The sequence below is a fragment of the Cetorhinus maximus genome, chromosome 15, assembly GCF_964194155.1.
Source record: "Cetorhinus maximus chromosome 15, sCetMax3.hap1.1, whole genome shotgun sequence".
Lineage (NCBI taxonomy): Eukaryota > Metazoa > Chordata > Chondrichthyes > Lamniformes > Cetorhinidae > Cetorhinus > Cetorhinus maximus.
This window is the reverse complement of record NC_135893.1, coordinates 73,065,112-73,081,943: the sequence shown is the minus strand read 5'-3', so window position 1 is coordinate 73,081,943 and position 16,832 is coordinate 73,065,112. Positions and strand designations below refer to the sequence as shown.

At 41.4% G+C, this 16,832-nt stretch overlaps 1 protein-coding gene and 1 long non-coding RNA gene across 6 annotated transcripts in view; one reads left to right on the top strand and one right to left on the bottom strand.

Annotated features, from left to right (window-relative positions):
- Positions 1-16,832, top strand: part of LOC144690813 (uncharacterized) — a 111,130-nt gene that overhangs the window by 53,486 nt on the left and 40,812 nt on the right. The window lies entirely within an intron of this gene.
- LOC144690811 (uncharacterized) overlaps positions 1-16,832 on the bottom strand; it is a 75,321-nt gene that overhangs the window by 56,703 nt on the left and 1,786 nt on the right. For all 5 annotated transcript variants that reach the window (XM_078558641.1, XM_078558640.1, XM_078558642.1 and 2 more), the window contains exon 2: positions 5,916-6,024. In XM_078558641.1, coding sequence (XP_078414767.1) covers positions 5,916-6,006 — 91 coding nt within the window. In that variant the 5' untranslated portion in view covers positions 6,007-6,024. The remainder of the gene's footprint in view (positions 1-5,915; positions 6,025-16,832) is intronic.

Genomic DNA, 16,832 nt, shown 5'->3' with positions numbered 1-16,832 from the left:
ATTCTTTTGGAAGAATTTAAAGATTCAATCCCTTCGTTAGTGTGAACTCATGTGGAAGAACAGAGGGTTGATTCTGTAAGACAAGCAGCAGAAATAGCTTATGTTTATGAGTTAGCTCATAGAGCTAAACCTTTTCTTCGTCACCCTTTCAAATTGGAGAAGGATAAAAAGTGGGATTGTGAAAAGGTGGTAGGTAGTCAGGGAAGAGAAGGAGTAGCTGGGAGTTCTTTCTCAGAATAAAAAGGAAGGCGCTGAAGGTAGAAGTGGCATTCGAAAACTGAGGTGTTTTCATTGTAATAAAGTGGGGCACACAAAGTCAGTGTGTTGCAGGAAAAATCTGTAGGAATTATTGGAGTACAGAAAAGTTCTAAGTAAAATTACTGTGGAGTACTGTGGATTCTGAGGTTCAGGCATAGGAGAAACCATTGGTTTGTGTACGGGTAAAACAGGGAGAATCAGTGATAGATAAAGAAGTGGGAATGTATTCACTGTCTACTCAAGAGCAGCAGGTTGCAGAAATGTTTAAAGATTTTGTATGTGAGAGGAAAGTCTTTCCATGTGTACAGGGTTGAATAGCTAAAGATGTTAAAATTTGAGATACAGAGGCTAGTCAATCCTTAATGTTGTGGGATAGTGATGTTTGTTGTTTAAAGGGAGTATTTCAGGAGAAGGTAACAATAAGTGGGGCTCATGGAGATGCTAAATCTAAGGTAAATTTAAAGAGCAAATGGAAGACAGGTGAAGTTATAGTTGGAGTGGTGGAAAAATGCCTATTGCAGGGGTTCACTTTATTCATTCTGGGTAATGATATAGCTGGATCACAAATGTGGGTGATGCCTATGGTAGTTAAGCATCCTATGGAAGTGTTTTCCACAGAGGTATTACAGAAGGAACATCTGCATTGTTTCCTGATTGTGTTATAACGAGATCAAAGGCTCATCGGGAAGAACAAGATAAACAAGATATCAAAGGCAAGGACAAGATAAACAAGACATCAAAGGCAAGAAGAAGGTGTCAAAATCTAATTAGCTGGCACTGTATTTGATAATATTGTTCAGGAGGAAAGAATGCAGGACAGTTCAGTTGAAACGTTTAACTCAAAGAGATTAATGGAATTACAGAAAAATGATTTGCAATTAAAACAGTTATCTCAGAAAGCTTATTCAGAAACAGAAGCAAAATGTATTCCAGTATGCTATTATCTTCTAGGGGATATTTTGATGAGAAGATGGAGGTTGAATCATGTCTCAGCAAATGAAAGCTGGAGGGAGGTACATCAGATTGTTATCCCATTAGGGTATAGAAATGAGATTCTGAGGATTGCTCATGAAATTCCAATGGGGCGGGGGGGGTGCATTTAGGAATTAGGAAAACATAGAGGTTTTTTTTTTGGCCAGGATTGCTTACAGATGCAGTCAAATTCTGTAGAACCTGTAATACAGGTCAAATAACAGGAAAACCACAAGCAGTGATTAAGCCAGCACCTTTATTCCCAATACCAGCATTTGAAGAACCTTTAAGTAGGGTCATTATTAATTGTGTAGGAACCCTCCCTAAAGGCTAAAAGTGGAAATCAGCATTTATTGACAATAATGGATGTGTCTACAGGTTTCCCTGGAGCAATACCTTTAAATATTACAACTAAGAAGATTGTTGAGTTAAATTTTTCACACAATATGGTTTACCTAAAGAAATACAATCAGATCAGGGGTCAAATTTCATGTCACAGCTAACAGTTTGGGGATAAAACAGTTTAAATCAACAGCTTATCATCCAGAGTCACAAGGAGCTTTGGAAAGATGGCATCAAACTTTAAAAACTATGATAAAGGGATACTGTCATGATTATGCACAGGATTGAGATACAGGAATTCCATTTTTGTTATTTGCTATTAGAGACGCTCCTAATGCATCGACTCATTTTAGCCCTTTTGAACTAGTTTATGGTCATGAGGTAAAGGGACCACTGAAATTGATTCATGAGAAATTAGTGGGTCAAAATTCAGAAACTGCTCTCCTGGATTACATATCAAATTTCAGGGAAAGATTGAACAGAGCATGAGAGTTGGTTAGGGAACATTTAAAGATACCACAGCAAGTGATGAAAGTGAAAGCAGATAAGGTGGCTAAAATTCACAGTTTTGTTTCTGGGGAGGAAGTACTAGCTTTGTTACCAGTACTAGGGGATACATTAAATGCAAGATTTAGTGGGCCTTACAGGATTGAAAAGAAATTGAGTGAAGTAAATTATTTAGTAAATACTCCAGATAGAAGAAAGAAGCAGAGGGTGTGTCACGTCAATATGCTTAAAAAGTCTTGTCTGGACCTGGAAAAATTTATTAATTTTGCTTCCAATTTCCACCCCTCCATCATTTTCACATGGTCCATCTCTGACACTTTCCTTCACTTCCTTGACCTCTCTGTCTCAATTTCTGGTGATAGACTGTCCACCAATATTCATTACAAGCCTACCGACTCCCACAGCTACCTCGACTACAACTCCCCACACCTCCCTTCCTGTAAGGACTCCATCCCATTCTCTCAGTTCCTTTTTGCCTCCGTCACATCTGTTCTGATGATGCCACTTTCAAAAACAGTTCCTCTGACATGTCTTCCTTCTTCCTTAACCGAGGTTTTCCACCCACGGTGGTTGACAGGGCCCTCAACCGTGTCCGGCCCATCTCCCGCACATCCGCCCTCACACCTTTCTCTCCCTCCCAGAACCATGATAGGGTCCCCCTTGTCCTCACTTATCACCCCAACCAGCCTCCGCATTCAAAGGATCATCCTCCGCCATTTCCGCCAACTCCAGCATGATACCACCACCAAACACATCTTCCCTTCACCCCCCCCGGCGGCATTCCGCAGGGATCGTTCCCTCCGTGACACCCTGGTCCACTCCTCCATCACCCCCTACACCTAAACCCCCCCCCACGGCATTTTCCCATGCAACCGCAGAAGGTGCAACACCTGCCCCTTTACTTCCCCTCTCCTCACCATCCAAGGGTCCAAACACTCCTTTCAAGTGAAGTAGCATTTCACTTGCACTTCCCTCAATTTAGTCTACTGCATTCGTTGCTCCCAATGCGGTTTCCTCTACATTGGAGAGACCAAATGCAGACTGAGTGACCGCTTTGCAGAACACCTTTGGTCTGTCTCAGACCCAGACCTCCCTGTCGCTTGCCATTCCACCCTGCTCTCATGCCCACATGTCTGTCCTTGGCCTGCTGCATTGTTCCAGTGAAGTTCAACGCAAACTGGAGGAACAGCACCTCATCTTCCGACTAGGCACTTTACAGCCTTCCGGACTGAATATTGAGTTCAACAATTTTAGATCATGAACTCTCTCCTCCATCCCCACCCTTTCCGATCCCCCCTTTTTTTTTCAATAATTTATATAGATTTTTCTCTTCCCACCTATTTCCATTATTTTTAAATGTATTTCCATCCATTGTTTTATTTCTACCTTTTAGCCTATTTCGATCCCTTCCCTTCACCCCACCCCACCCCCACTAGGGCTATCTGTACCTTGCTTGTCCTGCTTTCTACCCTTAATTAGCATATTCCTTAGATAATATCACCACCTTCAACACCTCTTTGTCCTTTTGTCTATGACATCTTTTGGCTCTCTCCACCTATCACTGACCCTCTATCCAGCTCTACCTGTCCCACACCCCGCCCCTTAAACCAGCTTATATTTCACCTCTTTTCTATTGTTACTTAGTTCTGTTGAAGAGTCATATGGACTCGAAACGTTAACTGTGTTCCTCTCTGCAGATGCTGCCAGACCTGCTGAGTTTTTCCAGGTATTTTTATTTTTGTTTTGGATTTCCAGCATCCGCAGTTTTTTGCTTTTTGCTCAAAAAGTACTTTGACAGGGAAGAGGAACAAAAAGAGGTATTAGTGATGGTGGATGATGAGAAAGAGGTAGAAATGCAGGGTTTAAACTGATTTGCCGCTAATCAAATTGGATAATGAGAGGGTGTTTGAAAATTTAAATGAAATATTGAGTTACCTTCCAAGCAAGTGTCAAAGTGATTTGGAAAACTATTGCAGTCATATAAACCTATTTGTGGAAATAAGTTGGGAAAGGCACATTTAGCTTTACATGATGGATGTATAGGAATATCATCTTCAATAAGGCAACAACCTTATAGATTAAATCCGGCCAAGTTATCACAAGTACAAAAAGAAATTGATTTCTTCAAAATCAATGCTTCAAAATTAGATCATTGAGTTTAGCTGCAGTAACTGGAGTTCACCTGTTGTACTGATACTGAAACTGGATGGAAAACAAAGACTATGTGTGAACGATCGAAAGGTGAGTGTGGTGACAAAAGCGGATTCATATACCACACCACGGTTGGAGGATTGCATTGAGAAAGTGGGACAATTGAAATTTATCACTTGCTAAAAGGATATTGGCAGGTACTGTTGTCGGAGAGAGCAAAGGAGTTATCAGCTTTTGTAACGTCAAGTGGACTGTATCAGTTTAAAGTCGTGCCATTTGGTATGAAGAATGCACCAGCGACATTTCAAAGACTGACAAACAAAGTAATTGCAGGTCTCAGCAATTGTGCTGTTTTTATTGATGATCTAACCTTTTTCAGTCAGACGTGGGAGGAGCATTTACTGCATCTGGAAGAATTATTTACTTGGCTACAAGAAGCTAATTTGGTGATGAACTTGGCTAAAAGTGAATTTGCAAAATCACAAGTTATGTATCTAGGCCATACCATTGGACATGGCAAGGTGGCTCCGAGAGATGCAAAAGTCAAGGCTATCGTGGATTTCCCGGTGCCTACAACAAAACGAGAAGTTTTGAGATTTCTGGGCATGAGTGGGTTTTACTGGCAATTTGTACCAAATTTTAGCCAAGTGGTTGGTCCACTGACTGAACTATTAAAAGAGAACAAAAAGTTTCAATGGACACTGGAGTGTCAGAAGTCATTCAATAGTTTGAAAACTGTACAACACTCATGTTGGCAGTACCTAATTACGCCAAACAATTCAAGTTGACACAAGCGATATAGGCATTAGGGCTGTACTGTTACAAGATGACGACACTGGAATTGAAGAACCGATCGGGTATTTTTCACAGAAACTGAATGTACAACAGAGAAGATATTCAATGATTGAAAAAGAGACTGAGTTTGGTGTTAAATTTCAAAATGCTGCAATGCTATGTTGCAAACAATTCATCAGAAACAATTGTTTATACAAACCATAATCATTTGAAGTTTTTGGACAAATTTCATGACAAAAGCGCAAGGCTTTTCAGATGGAGTCTATTATTACAACCATTTAATCTACGTATTATACATAATTCTGGAAAAGGAAATCTGTTCGCTGATGTGTTATCAAGAGTTTGAAACTTAAAGGAAAATGGGACATTTAAAAAAAAACCTGGACACTGAACTGGAGTGATTCCTGTTGATACCAAGGACTTGTGTATATATATCGTTTTGTTAATGCAGGCATCTGGTAATGTAATAGTGTAATAAGTATAGGGGATAGTGAGAGATGGGTTATTAAAATGAAGCCATCTTTTAGAATTATGGCGGTTCATTTTCTGATAAGGAGGGGGATGTCATGAAGCTGTTAATGTATATAATGTTATTAGAAAATATACCCTTGGTTGTTTCAAATTCATTTCAAACTCCTTCAAGAAAAAAGGACAGGGATTTGTTTTGCAAACAACGACTGGCTACACATTTTGAACATTGGGATCCACACGATAAGAGTTTGGAAATTAAATAATTGTTTCCAAATCACAATTTGCAGTTCAGTTGTGTCAATCACAAAAGGCTGAAATCAAAACACAAATTGCTGGAAATACAAGCAAACCAAGCAGTGAATGTAAGGAATGAAAGATTAATGTCTAAAGTATGTAATCTTCAACTATTAAAGTCAGACCTGGAGAATTTTCTACAATAAACACTGAGGTTTCACCATCATTCTCTCCTTCAGTGTCGCTGATTACAATAACACTCTCCTCTGGCTCCATCTGCAGTCCCACTCACCACTGTAAAGATAGAAATTCACATCGTGAGAATGATTTTTTTGTTGAACTGATGTCAATGCTGTTCTTTTCCTGGTTGGCTGTAACAGGATACCTCTATTCTGCCTCAATAATGTGCATTAACTACGGATCCCAGTTGAGATCTGACTGCACAGAAATTTTGACACTTCCCACAACAGTCATCTTGTTAATCTTGTTTGTTCGACAGCATCTTCCAAACTCGTGACCTTTACCGCCTAGAAGGATAAGGGCAGCAGATTCATAGGAACACCACTACCTACAAGTTCCCCTCCAAGATACACACCATCCTTACTTGGAACTATATTGCCGTTCCTTCACTGTTGCTGGGTCAAAATCCTGGAACTCCATCCCTAACAGCACTGTGGGTGTGCCTACACTACATTGCCTGGAGCAGCTCAAGGCAGTGGCTCACCACTACTTTCTCAAGGGCAATTAGGAATGGACAATAAATGCTGGAGTAGCCAGCAATGTCCACATCCCATGAACGAATAAACAATGAAATGCAATTGCAAATGGATAAATAAAGTTTAGAAACAAAAAACTATGGAGGATTGGAATTAGTGAGAATTTCTCTGAGCCAATTTGTAATCCTGTCCAGTACTGGGTAGCCTATCCCTAATGTAAATTTGATTGTTAAGATGGCATGCAAAAAAATGGACTAACGGTTGGTGGGTTGAAGCAGCAAGAGGTACTTTAAAGTGCGACAGTTAAGTTGGAACTAATGGTATACCTGGACCAATATAAGTAAGGCTTTCTAATTCTCGCTGACTCCTTCTCAAAGCATTGGCAACACCCACATTTTGGTTAGTTTTAGCAGTAACAGTGGAACAATCTATAATAATAATAAAATAGTATGTAGTTTTTGTCTGCCACACTTTTCTGACTGGTTGGTGAGTTGATTAGACAGACATACACGGAGGCATAAGGGGGAGGACCTGTGTCCATGACACACGAGGCTGGCCAACCAGTGGTGGCAGCAGTGACAGGTTGCAGGGAGGAGCGGTGTGCTGTCGATGGAGAAAATCGGTGGGAAGTCAGGGGAGCCCAAAGCCACCCTTACTAGAAGGATTACAGTGGGGGTGGGGGTGTGTGCGGTGAATGACACACCATGGGAGGGGGCAGGGCAGCAATAGCATGGGAGGGATGGAATGGGGGGGAAAGAGAGAACAGAAGGGCATAAGAGGGTTGAAATGGGAGATGGCTTAGGAAGAAAGGGATGAGGATGATATGTGAGAGATGAAAGGAATGGGATGGATATGACATGAGAAGGGGATTTAAAGAAGTATTGTTGCAATAAATATACCAATTTCACAGCAATTGTTTTGCTGGTTTCTGCGAGCATGGAAATAATTCAGTTCTCTACAGTGTTATCAAACCCACTGTCTACACTTACTATACTGCCTCATTTTAAATGTTAGTTTCCTCCCTTGCATTGAAACACCATTCCATATTCAAGAGAGTATGAAAAGTGATTTGATCTTAATGCTCTGCCAATGCTGGGTCTTAAAATAGCCTGCAGGAGTGTCTGAACAGATAGGAATACCTGCAATTGGATTTTCTCTCCCTTTTCTGTCTGGTTCTCACTTGGCGTTCTGCAGTTTGAAGTTATGCTATTTTAAAGTGCACAAATGCAAAATTCTATGTGGTAAATCCACATTGAGTCAATAGGCGCTTAATGTTAAGAGAAATGCACTGAAGTTAAGCACAGTAAACAATTTTATTTGACAATTTCCATTTATGTACTGCCTTTAACAACTGAATAGCACATGAAGGAACTTGATTGAGGGGTAAGAAAAAAATTTTATGGAGCCAAAATAAAGGAGCTATTAGCAGGAGTAACCATAAGGCAGTGAGCAACACCTAGAGGACAGTGTAAGGAGAGGACCTCAGGCAGTCAGCAGCACCTAAAGAAGAGTGCGAGAGGAGGACCTGTTTCTACCTGTCAGAGCGGAAGTGTGACGTCAAAGGAAAACAGGTAGGTGATTGGTGGGTATCACTTCCGTGTCTCTTTTGATTGGCCAAGTGGTGTAAACCAGGAAATGTTACTACAGCTGAAGAGTATAGTTAAGAAATTCACTTTTAAAATATTTAGCATAATTAAATAGAATAGAGATGATTGGGCAGGCAATGTGTTGCAGCTGTAGTATGTAGGAGCTGGTGGACACTGGTGCGATCCACAGTGACCACATCTGCAGCAATGTTGGCTACTCGAGGAACATAGGCTCAGAGTTGATGAGCTGGACTCCGAGCTGCAGACACTGCGGCACATCAGGGAGGGGGAAGAGTTACCTTGTCACTGTGTTTCAGGAGACGGTCAGACCCCTTTGATTAATTACATCAAATTTGGACTGGGTCAGGGACAGGAGAGTGCGACTGCAAGTAAGGCAGGTATGGAGACCCAAAATTTAGCTTTGGAGGAGCCTCAGTCAGTGCCCTTGTCCAATAGGTAAGAGGTTCGTGCTCCCGGTGTGGACGAAGGCACAGGCTGCAGGGAGGATGAGTGAACTGACCACAGCACCACGGTACAGAGCACTATTCAAGTGGGGAGAGAAAAGAGAAGTGTAGTAGTAATAGGGGATAGCATAGTTAGAGGAAATAGACACTGTTCTCTGCAGCAAAGACAGAGAGTCCCGAAGGCTGTGTTGCCTACCTGGTGCCAAGATTAAGGACATGCCTTCTGGGCTGGAGGGGAACTTGGGGGTGGGGGTGAGGAGGATCCAGATGTCATGGTCCACGTAGGTGCCAATGACATAGGTAGGACTCGGAAAGAGATTCTGCTGAGGGGTTATGAGCAGCTCGGGGCTAAATTAAAAAACAGAACCACAAAGGTAATTTAGATTACCTTTCAGATTACTATCTGTGCCACGTGCCAATTGACATAGGGTGAATAAGATTAGAGGTAAATGCATGGCTCAAAGATTGGTGTTGGAGAAATAGGTTCCAATTCATAGGGCACAGGCACTAGTACTGGGAAGGAGAGGGCTGTTCTGTTGGGATGGGCTTCTTTTGAACCATGCTAGTACCAGTGTCCTGGCAAATTGTATAACTGAGGTTGTAGACAGGACTAATAAGTTTGGGGGTGGGGGGGATTCAATTGAAGGGAAGCTTAGAAAATCAAAACTAAACGAGAGAGCAGAGGTGCAGGGTAGTGAAGATAATCAAAGTGCGACAGGAAGAGTGCAGCAGAAATCAGAACCAGAATGAGCAATAATGGTAGAAAGTCAAAGCTTAACATACAATATCTGAATGCACACAGCATTCGTAACAAGATAGATGAGTTGACTGCACAAATAGAAATAAATGAATATGACTTGATAGCTATTACAGAGTGGTGGTTGCAGGGTGACCAAGACTGGGAACTCAATGTGCAAAGGTATTCACCGTTCTGGAAAAATGGGCAAAAAGGAAAAGGAGGTGGGGTAGGGTAGCTTTGTTAATAAAGGAAGATATGAGTGCAGTGCTGAGTAGTGATATCGGTGCAATAGATTGTGATGTGGAATCAATTTGGGTGGAAATAAGAAATAGCATGGGGAAGTAGTCTCGGGTGGCTGTCGTCTATAGGCCCCCCCGAAGAGGTGCCTCACTGTAGGATGAAGAATAAAACGGGAAATAATGAAGGCATGTAAGAAGGGCGCTACAATTGTCATGGGTAATTTTAATCTGCATATTGACTGTACAAATCAGATTGGCAGGGGTTAACATGGAAGGCAAATCTGTAGAGTGCATCAGGGATTGTTTCTTAGAGCAAGACATTGCAGAGTCTAGCCAGGAACAGGCTATTTTAGATCTAATAATGTGCAATGAGATGGGATTACTCAGGGTTATTGTGGTTAAGGATCCTCTAGGGGTTGCAATCACAACGTGGTAGAATTTCAAATTCAGTTTGAGGGCAAGCAACTCGGGTCTCAAACCAGTGTCCTCAACTTAAATAAGGGCAATTACAGAGGTATGAAGAAAGAGTTGTCTAAAGCGGGTTGGGAAAATAGACTAAGGGGAAGGTCAGTGGCAGACATTTAAGCAGATATTTCATAACCCTCAGCAAAAATTAATCCCAGTCAAAAAGGAATACTCAATGAGAAGGATGAAACACCCATGGTTAACAAAGGCGGTCAAGGAGAGTATCCAATCAAAAACTAAGGCATACAAAGCGGTGAAAACTAGTGGTAGGCCAGAGGACTGCGAATTATTATTTTTTTAGGAACCAGCAACGGATGACTAAAAAGCTAATAAAGAGGGGGAAAACTGATTATGAAAATAAATTGGCAAGAAATATAAAAACAAACAGCAAGAGCTTTACAGGTATATAAAAAGAGAGTGGTTAAGGTGAGCGTGGGACCCTCGGAGGATGTGACTGGAGAATTGATAACGGGGAACAGGGAAGTGGCAGATAATTTAAACCAATATTTTGCATCGGTCTTCACGGTGGAGGACAATATAAACATCCCAAAGATATCAGATAAGCAAGGAGCTAATAGGAGGAAAGATCTTGTATCAGTCTCTATCACGAGGGACAAAGTACTTGACAAACTAATGGGAGTAAAGGCAGACAAGTCGCCAGGACCAGATGGCCTGCATCCCAGGGTTTAAGGAAGTGGCTGCAGAGATAGCGGACGCATTGGTCGAAATATTCCAGAACTCACTGGATTCCAGGACGGTCCCAGCAGACTGGAAAACTGCTAATGTTACACCCCTGTTCAAGAGAGGGAGACAAAAAGCTGTAAACTATAGGCCAGTCAACCTAACATCTGTCATTGGGAAAATACTAGAGTCCATTATTAAGGAAGAAATAGCAATACATTTAGAAAAGCTTAACACAATCAAACAGAGTTAACATGGTTTTGTGAAAGGGAAATTATGTTTAACAAATTTGCTTGAGTTCTTTGAGGATATAACAAGCAGAGTTGGTAAAGGGGATCCGGTAGATGTAGTGTATTTGGACTTCCAGAAGGCATTCGATAAGGTGCCACATAAGAGGTTACTGCACAAGATAGGAGCTAACGGTGTTGGGGTAATGTATTAGCATGGATTGAGGATTGGCTAACACACAGAAGACAGAGTCAGGATTAATAGGTCTTTTTCAGGTTGAAAAGACAACTAGTGGAGTGTCACAAGGATTAGTCCTCGGGCCTCAATTATTTATTATCTATGTTAATGACTTGGAGGAGGGGGCAGAGTGTAATGTATCCAAATTTGCTGACAATACAAAAATAGGTGGGAAGGCATGTTGTGATGAAGACATAAGGAACCTGCAAGGGGATATAGATAGGTTGAGTGAGTGGGCAAAAACTTGGCAGGTGGAGTTTAATGTAGGAAAGTGTTAGGTCATGCACTTTGGTAGGGAGAATCAAAATTATTTCAAAATGGAGACACTCCAAAATAATGAAGCACAGAGTGATCTGGGTGTTCTTGTGCATGAAACAAAAAGTTAGCATGCAGGTGCAGAAACAAAAAGTTAGCATGCAGGTGCAGCAAGTAATTAAGAAGGCAAACACCACCTTCAACACCTCTTTGTCCTTTTGTCTGACATCTTTTGTCTATCTCCACCTATCACTGGCCCCCCTATCCAGCTCTACCTGTCCCACCCCCCCTTAAACCAGCTTATATTTAATCTCTTTTCTATTTTTCCTTAGTTCTGTTGAAGAGTCATATGGGCTTCAAACGTTAACTGTGTTCCTCTCCGCAGATGCTGTCAGACCTGCTGAGTTTTTCCAGGTATTTTTATTTTTGTTTTGGAATTTTCACTTGTACTGCTAGGTGGTTGGAGTTTAAAAATAGGGAAGTCTTGTTACAACTGTACAGGGTGTTGGTGAGGCCGCACCTGAAATACTGTGTACAGATTCGGTCCCTGTATTTAAGAAAGGATATACTGGCATTGGAGGCAGTTCAAAAGAGATTCACTAGGCTGATTCCTGGGATAAAGGGGTTGAATTATCAAGAACGGCTAAACAGGTTAGGCCTTCATTCATTAGTGTTTAGAAGAATGAGGGGTTATCTTATTGAAATGTACAAGATTCTGAGGGGGCTTGACAGGGTAGATGTTGAGATGATGTTTGCACTATTGGGGGAATCTCAAACTAGGGGCTTGGTTATAGAATAAGGAGGCACTCATTTAAAACTGAAATGTGAAAGAATTTCTTCTCTGAGGTTAGTGAATGTCGGGTACAGATTCTACCCGAGAGAGTTGTGGTGGCTAGATCACAAAGTATTTAAAGGAGGTAGATAGACTTTTGAAATATTGGGGAGTTGAAGGCTATGAGGAGCTGGAACAAAAGAGGAGTTGAGGCCTGGGACAGATCAGCCATCATCTTACTGAATGGCAGGGCAGGCTTGAGGGGCCAAATAACCTACTTCTGCTCCTATTTCTTAAAGCTTGTTCAAACAGGCAATTTTATGGACAATGTTAAAGGAAGAGAAGGAGGTGGAGGTAGATGAGTTTAGGAAGGGAACTCCAGTGCAAGAGGCATAGGTTGTGTTAAGAAATCTTTTAAACATAGTTAAGTAATTCATCGTGATTCAGGCTAGGGTACGTTGCACATGGACAGCATGACAAGTTTATTACTCAGACACCAATAGTATAATAACTAGTACGGTTATACAATACATCCATACAACCTGATTTTTTGCAGGCCCACGGTGATCAAACTTGGCCTCTGTTGATGTTGTCTTTCTGGCTGCCCTCTGAGTTCTGACCTTAGAGGGTCTGTTCCCTGATATATTGTATACCTTTCTTTTGTGAGTTATATCACATGACACCCAGAAAGTATATTGGAGCAAGTTCCTTCTCACCGATCCTCCAGACTTGACATAATGTCTGTGTTAATGGTTTAACTGTGAAACAGTTAATATTATTAAAAGGAACAGGGTAACCTAGACTCATCTCAAATAGTTAAGTGATACTACTTGGGTAGTACCATCATTCTGGCCAATACGCTAACCTGATGGCGGATGTAGCCAATATTTCTGCTATAGGTTCTACAAGATGTGATTAACAGGTTGTCAATGATAGGCCAAAGGAGGTGGGATGACCAAAAGACTGAGATCAGAAGAATGGAGAGTTCATGAAGAGCTAAAGTACTAGAGGAGGGTGCAAAGATAGGAGGAAGTTGTGGATAGATTTAAACAAGGGATAAGAATTTTAAATTTGATGCATTCAGGTACTAGGAGCAAAAGCTGGAGTGACTGGAATAAGGTAAACTTGGTGAGAAATAGGATCCATTGAGTAACTGGAAAATCCCAGGTCAATTCCCTGGTCACACTGGGTGAGTTGTGCTCAGTTGGAGTGATAGCAGAGATGCTACAATAACCACTGGCATCCATGGGTCAGGAGGTAAAAATTAGCTATCTTCCTGTTTCTAATCGCTCTCCGGCAACGTGTGCTGGAAGTGCAGACATGGACATTGGGCAAGGACTAAAGGTGTTTGTCTGTGAATCTCCCCAGAATAAACTAGCTTGCTTTGGTTCACTGTGAACAATCAGGTGAATATTGCAGACTTTAGAAATAATGGGGATAAAGCTAGCACAATGAAGCAAACACCTTTAGGAGTGAGGAGTAAACTGTTAAGAAAAATACATTGTAAATTTTACTCAAGGGCAGGAAACCCTACCAAGAAATCTGTGCAAATCATGGAATTAAATCCTTCACTATCAGAGAGATGTGAGAAGGCGGAGTACATGGCATTCCATGTATTTAAGATTTTGGCAGATTTCCTTCCCTAAAGGACGTTAGTGAACCAGATGAGTTTTTACAACAATCGACAATGGTTTCATGGTCACTATTACCGAGACTAGTTTTTTTCTTAAAATTCCAGAATTATTAATGGAATTCAAATTCCACCAGCTGCCATGGTGGGATTTAACCCCAGGGCATTATGCCTGGACCTTTGGATTACTAGTCCAGTGACATCATCAAAATGCCACCATCGCCCGCCAAAGGAGATTTAAGGCACAGGACCAGTTGTTTACATTGATTTGCCAACACAGTACAAACTTAAACCAAAATAACTTAAACTGAAATTACTGAACCCACTATTTGAAAGCAGTGTAGAAAATTCTGCACAAACTTCCTGTATAGGACAAAGCAAGTTAAAAGGCATAAACTGGTTCAGTTACCAATCTCCAGGTCCAGCAGAATGAAAAGTAAATAACCTACACATGTGGAATGTGATACAGGTCACAAAGCCGAGGATTTTTAAAAAAAAGAGGTGGTGGAAGACAGCATTTGTGATGTGTTGGAGTTAAGCTACTCCTATTTTCTCCCTCAACATTCTGTACTTTGTGACCAAAACCAGACCTCCCAACTGATTCAACAGCAGAAAGCAGTGGAAACATGCAGAATATTTTGGGAAAGTTAATAAAATTGAAGGCTCCTTTTCCTACAGTTAAGTAGCATCTTAATAGCAAAAGATTTTTTAAAATGCTCGAAAATGGGTCCTTTAATTTATCTGCTCAAACCTGTGATACTAGTCTATATGAAGATACAGCCAAACACCATTTTGATTAAACACAGACAGAAATCTGTAGCTGGGATGCTAACAACCACCAATCAATAACTACCACTTCTCTCCCTACCAATGGGTGGTGTAGTGATAATGACACTAGAGGCCCAGGCTAATGCTATGGGGACATGGGTTCAAATCCCACCATGGCAGCTGGTGAATTTAAATGCAATTAATAAATGTGGAATTATAAAGCTAGTCTCATTATTGATGAACATGAAACTAGCATCAAATGTTGTAAAAAAGCAACCCCATCTGGTTCACTAGTGTCCTTCCTTTAGGGGAGGAAATCTGGTGTCCTTACCTGGTTTGGCTTACATGTGACTCCAGATTGATTCTTGACTGCTCTCTGAAAATGGCAAGCAAGCCACTCAGTTCAAGAGGAATTAGAGATGGGCAAAAATTGCTAGCTTTGTCAGCGAAGCACGCACCCCATGAAAGAATTAAAAAATGCCATTTTGGGGGGGGGGGTGGTGTTGGAAGAGAAGAGAAAGAGGAAGAAGTTGTAATGTTTTATTATTCTTCAATAATTGCTTGGCACTAATTTTAAAAAAGGAAAACAAAATTAAGATCCAAAAACATCTGCAATTATGTATTTACATTATGTAAACTTTACTGGCACTGAATACAAGCCAAGTTGATCATTTACAAATTTTGCTTTAAGGAAATAATTTATTTGTCCCCAATTATAGTGAAGAAAAACCAAATGGATGGGAAGGACAGTAGTATTATCTGCACAAATCACTCCCTTCAAGCCAATTTTATTTCAATCTACAGAAAGTGCTGGGAAAACTCAACAGGTCTAACAGCATCTGTGGAGAGAAAGAGAGTTAATGTTTCGAGTCTGTATGACTCTCCTTCAGAGCTAAAGAAAAGTAAAAATGTGATGAAATTTACACTGTTTAAGGGTGGGTGGAGCACAGGCGAAGCTAGATAGAAGGCCAACGAAAGGCGGAGGCAAAGGTGAGACTGACAAAGATGTCATGAACAAAAGGACAAAGGGGTGTTAATGTAGTGGTACTGGCTAAAGGAGGTGCTGATGGTGGCATTAAGGTCACAAAGCAAGACAAGGGTAAGCACTTTGGAAAGAACATGAACAAGTGACAGATGACCCTAGTGATCGAAAATAGGAGAAAAGGTGGGGATAAAACAATGAATAAAAATGGGGAAAAAAATAAAAAATAAGTGGATAAAAAATAAAATTTTTTAAAAAATGAATATTGAAATAAGGGAATAAAAAAGGGATGAGGATGGAGGAGAAAGTTCATGGTCTGAAGTTGTTGAACTCAATGTTAAGTCTGACATGTCTTCCTTCTTCCTTAACCAAAGTTTCCCACCCACTGTGGTTGACAGGGCCCTCAACCCTGTCCGGCCCATCTCTCATGCCTCTGCCCTCACACCTTCCTCTCCCCCCGAGAACCATGATAGGGTCCCCTTTTGTCCTCACTTTTCACCCCACCAGCCTCCGCATTCAAAGGATCATCCTCTGCCAACTCCAGCATGATGCCACCACCAAACACATCTTCCCTTCACCCCGCCTGTCGGCTTTCATAGGGACTGTTCTCTCTGGGACAGCCTGGTCCACTCCTCCATCACACCCAACACCTCATCCCCCTCCCACGGCACATTCCCATGCAATCACATAAGGTGCAATACCTGCCCCTTTGCCTGCTCCCTCCTCACCGTCAAACCGACTAAACACTCCTTTCAGGTGAAGCAGTGCTTCACTTGCACCTCCTTCAATTTGGTCTGCTGCATTCATTGCTCCCAATGCTGTCTCCTCTACATTGGCGACACCAAACGCAGACTGGGTGACTGCTTTGCGGAACACCTTCAGTCTGTCTGCAAGCATGACCCAGACCTTCTTGTCGCTAGCTATTTCAACATACCATCCTGCTCTCATGCCCACATGTCCATCCATAGCCTGCTGTATTGTTTCAGTGAAGCTGAACGCAAACTGGAGGAACAGCACCTCATCTTCCAATTAGGGACTTTCCAGCCTTCCAGGCTTAACATTGAGTTCAACAACTTCGGACCATGAACTCTCTCTCCTCCGTCCACGATATTCATTTTTTTTTATATCCATTTATTTTTATTTATTTTCATGTTTATTCATTTTCATTCACTGTTTTATCCCCACCTGTTATTCTATTTTTGATCTTTTTTCCCCCACCCTCCCCTCCCCCAACCCGGGCCATCTGTCACTTGTTAATGTTGTTCTTTCCAGAGTGTTTACCCTTGTCTTGCTATTATCATATTCTGCTTTGTGACCTTAATGCCACCATCAGCACCTCC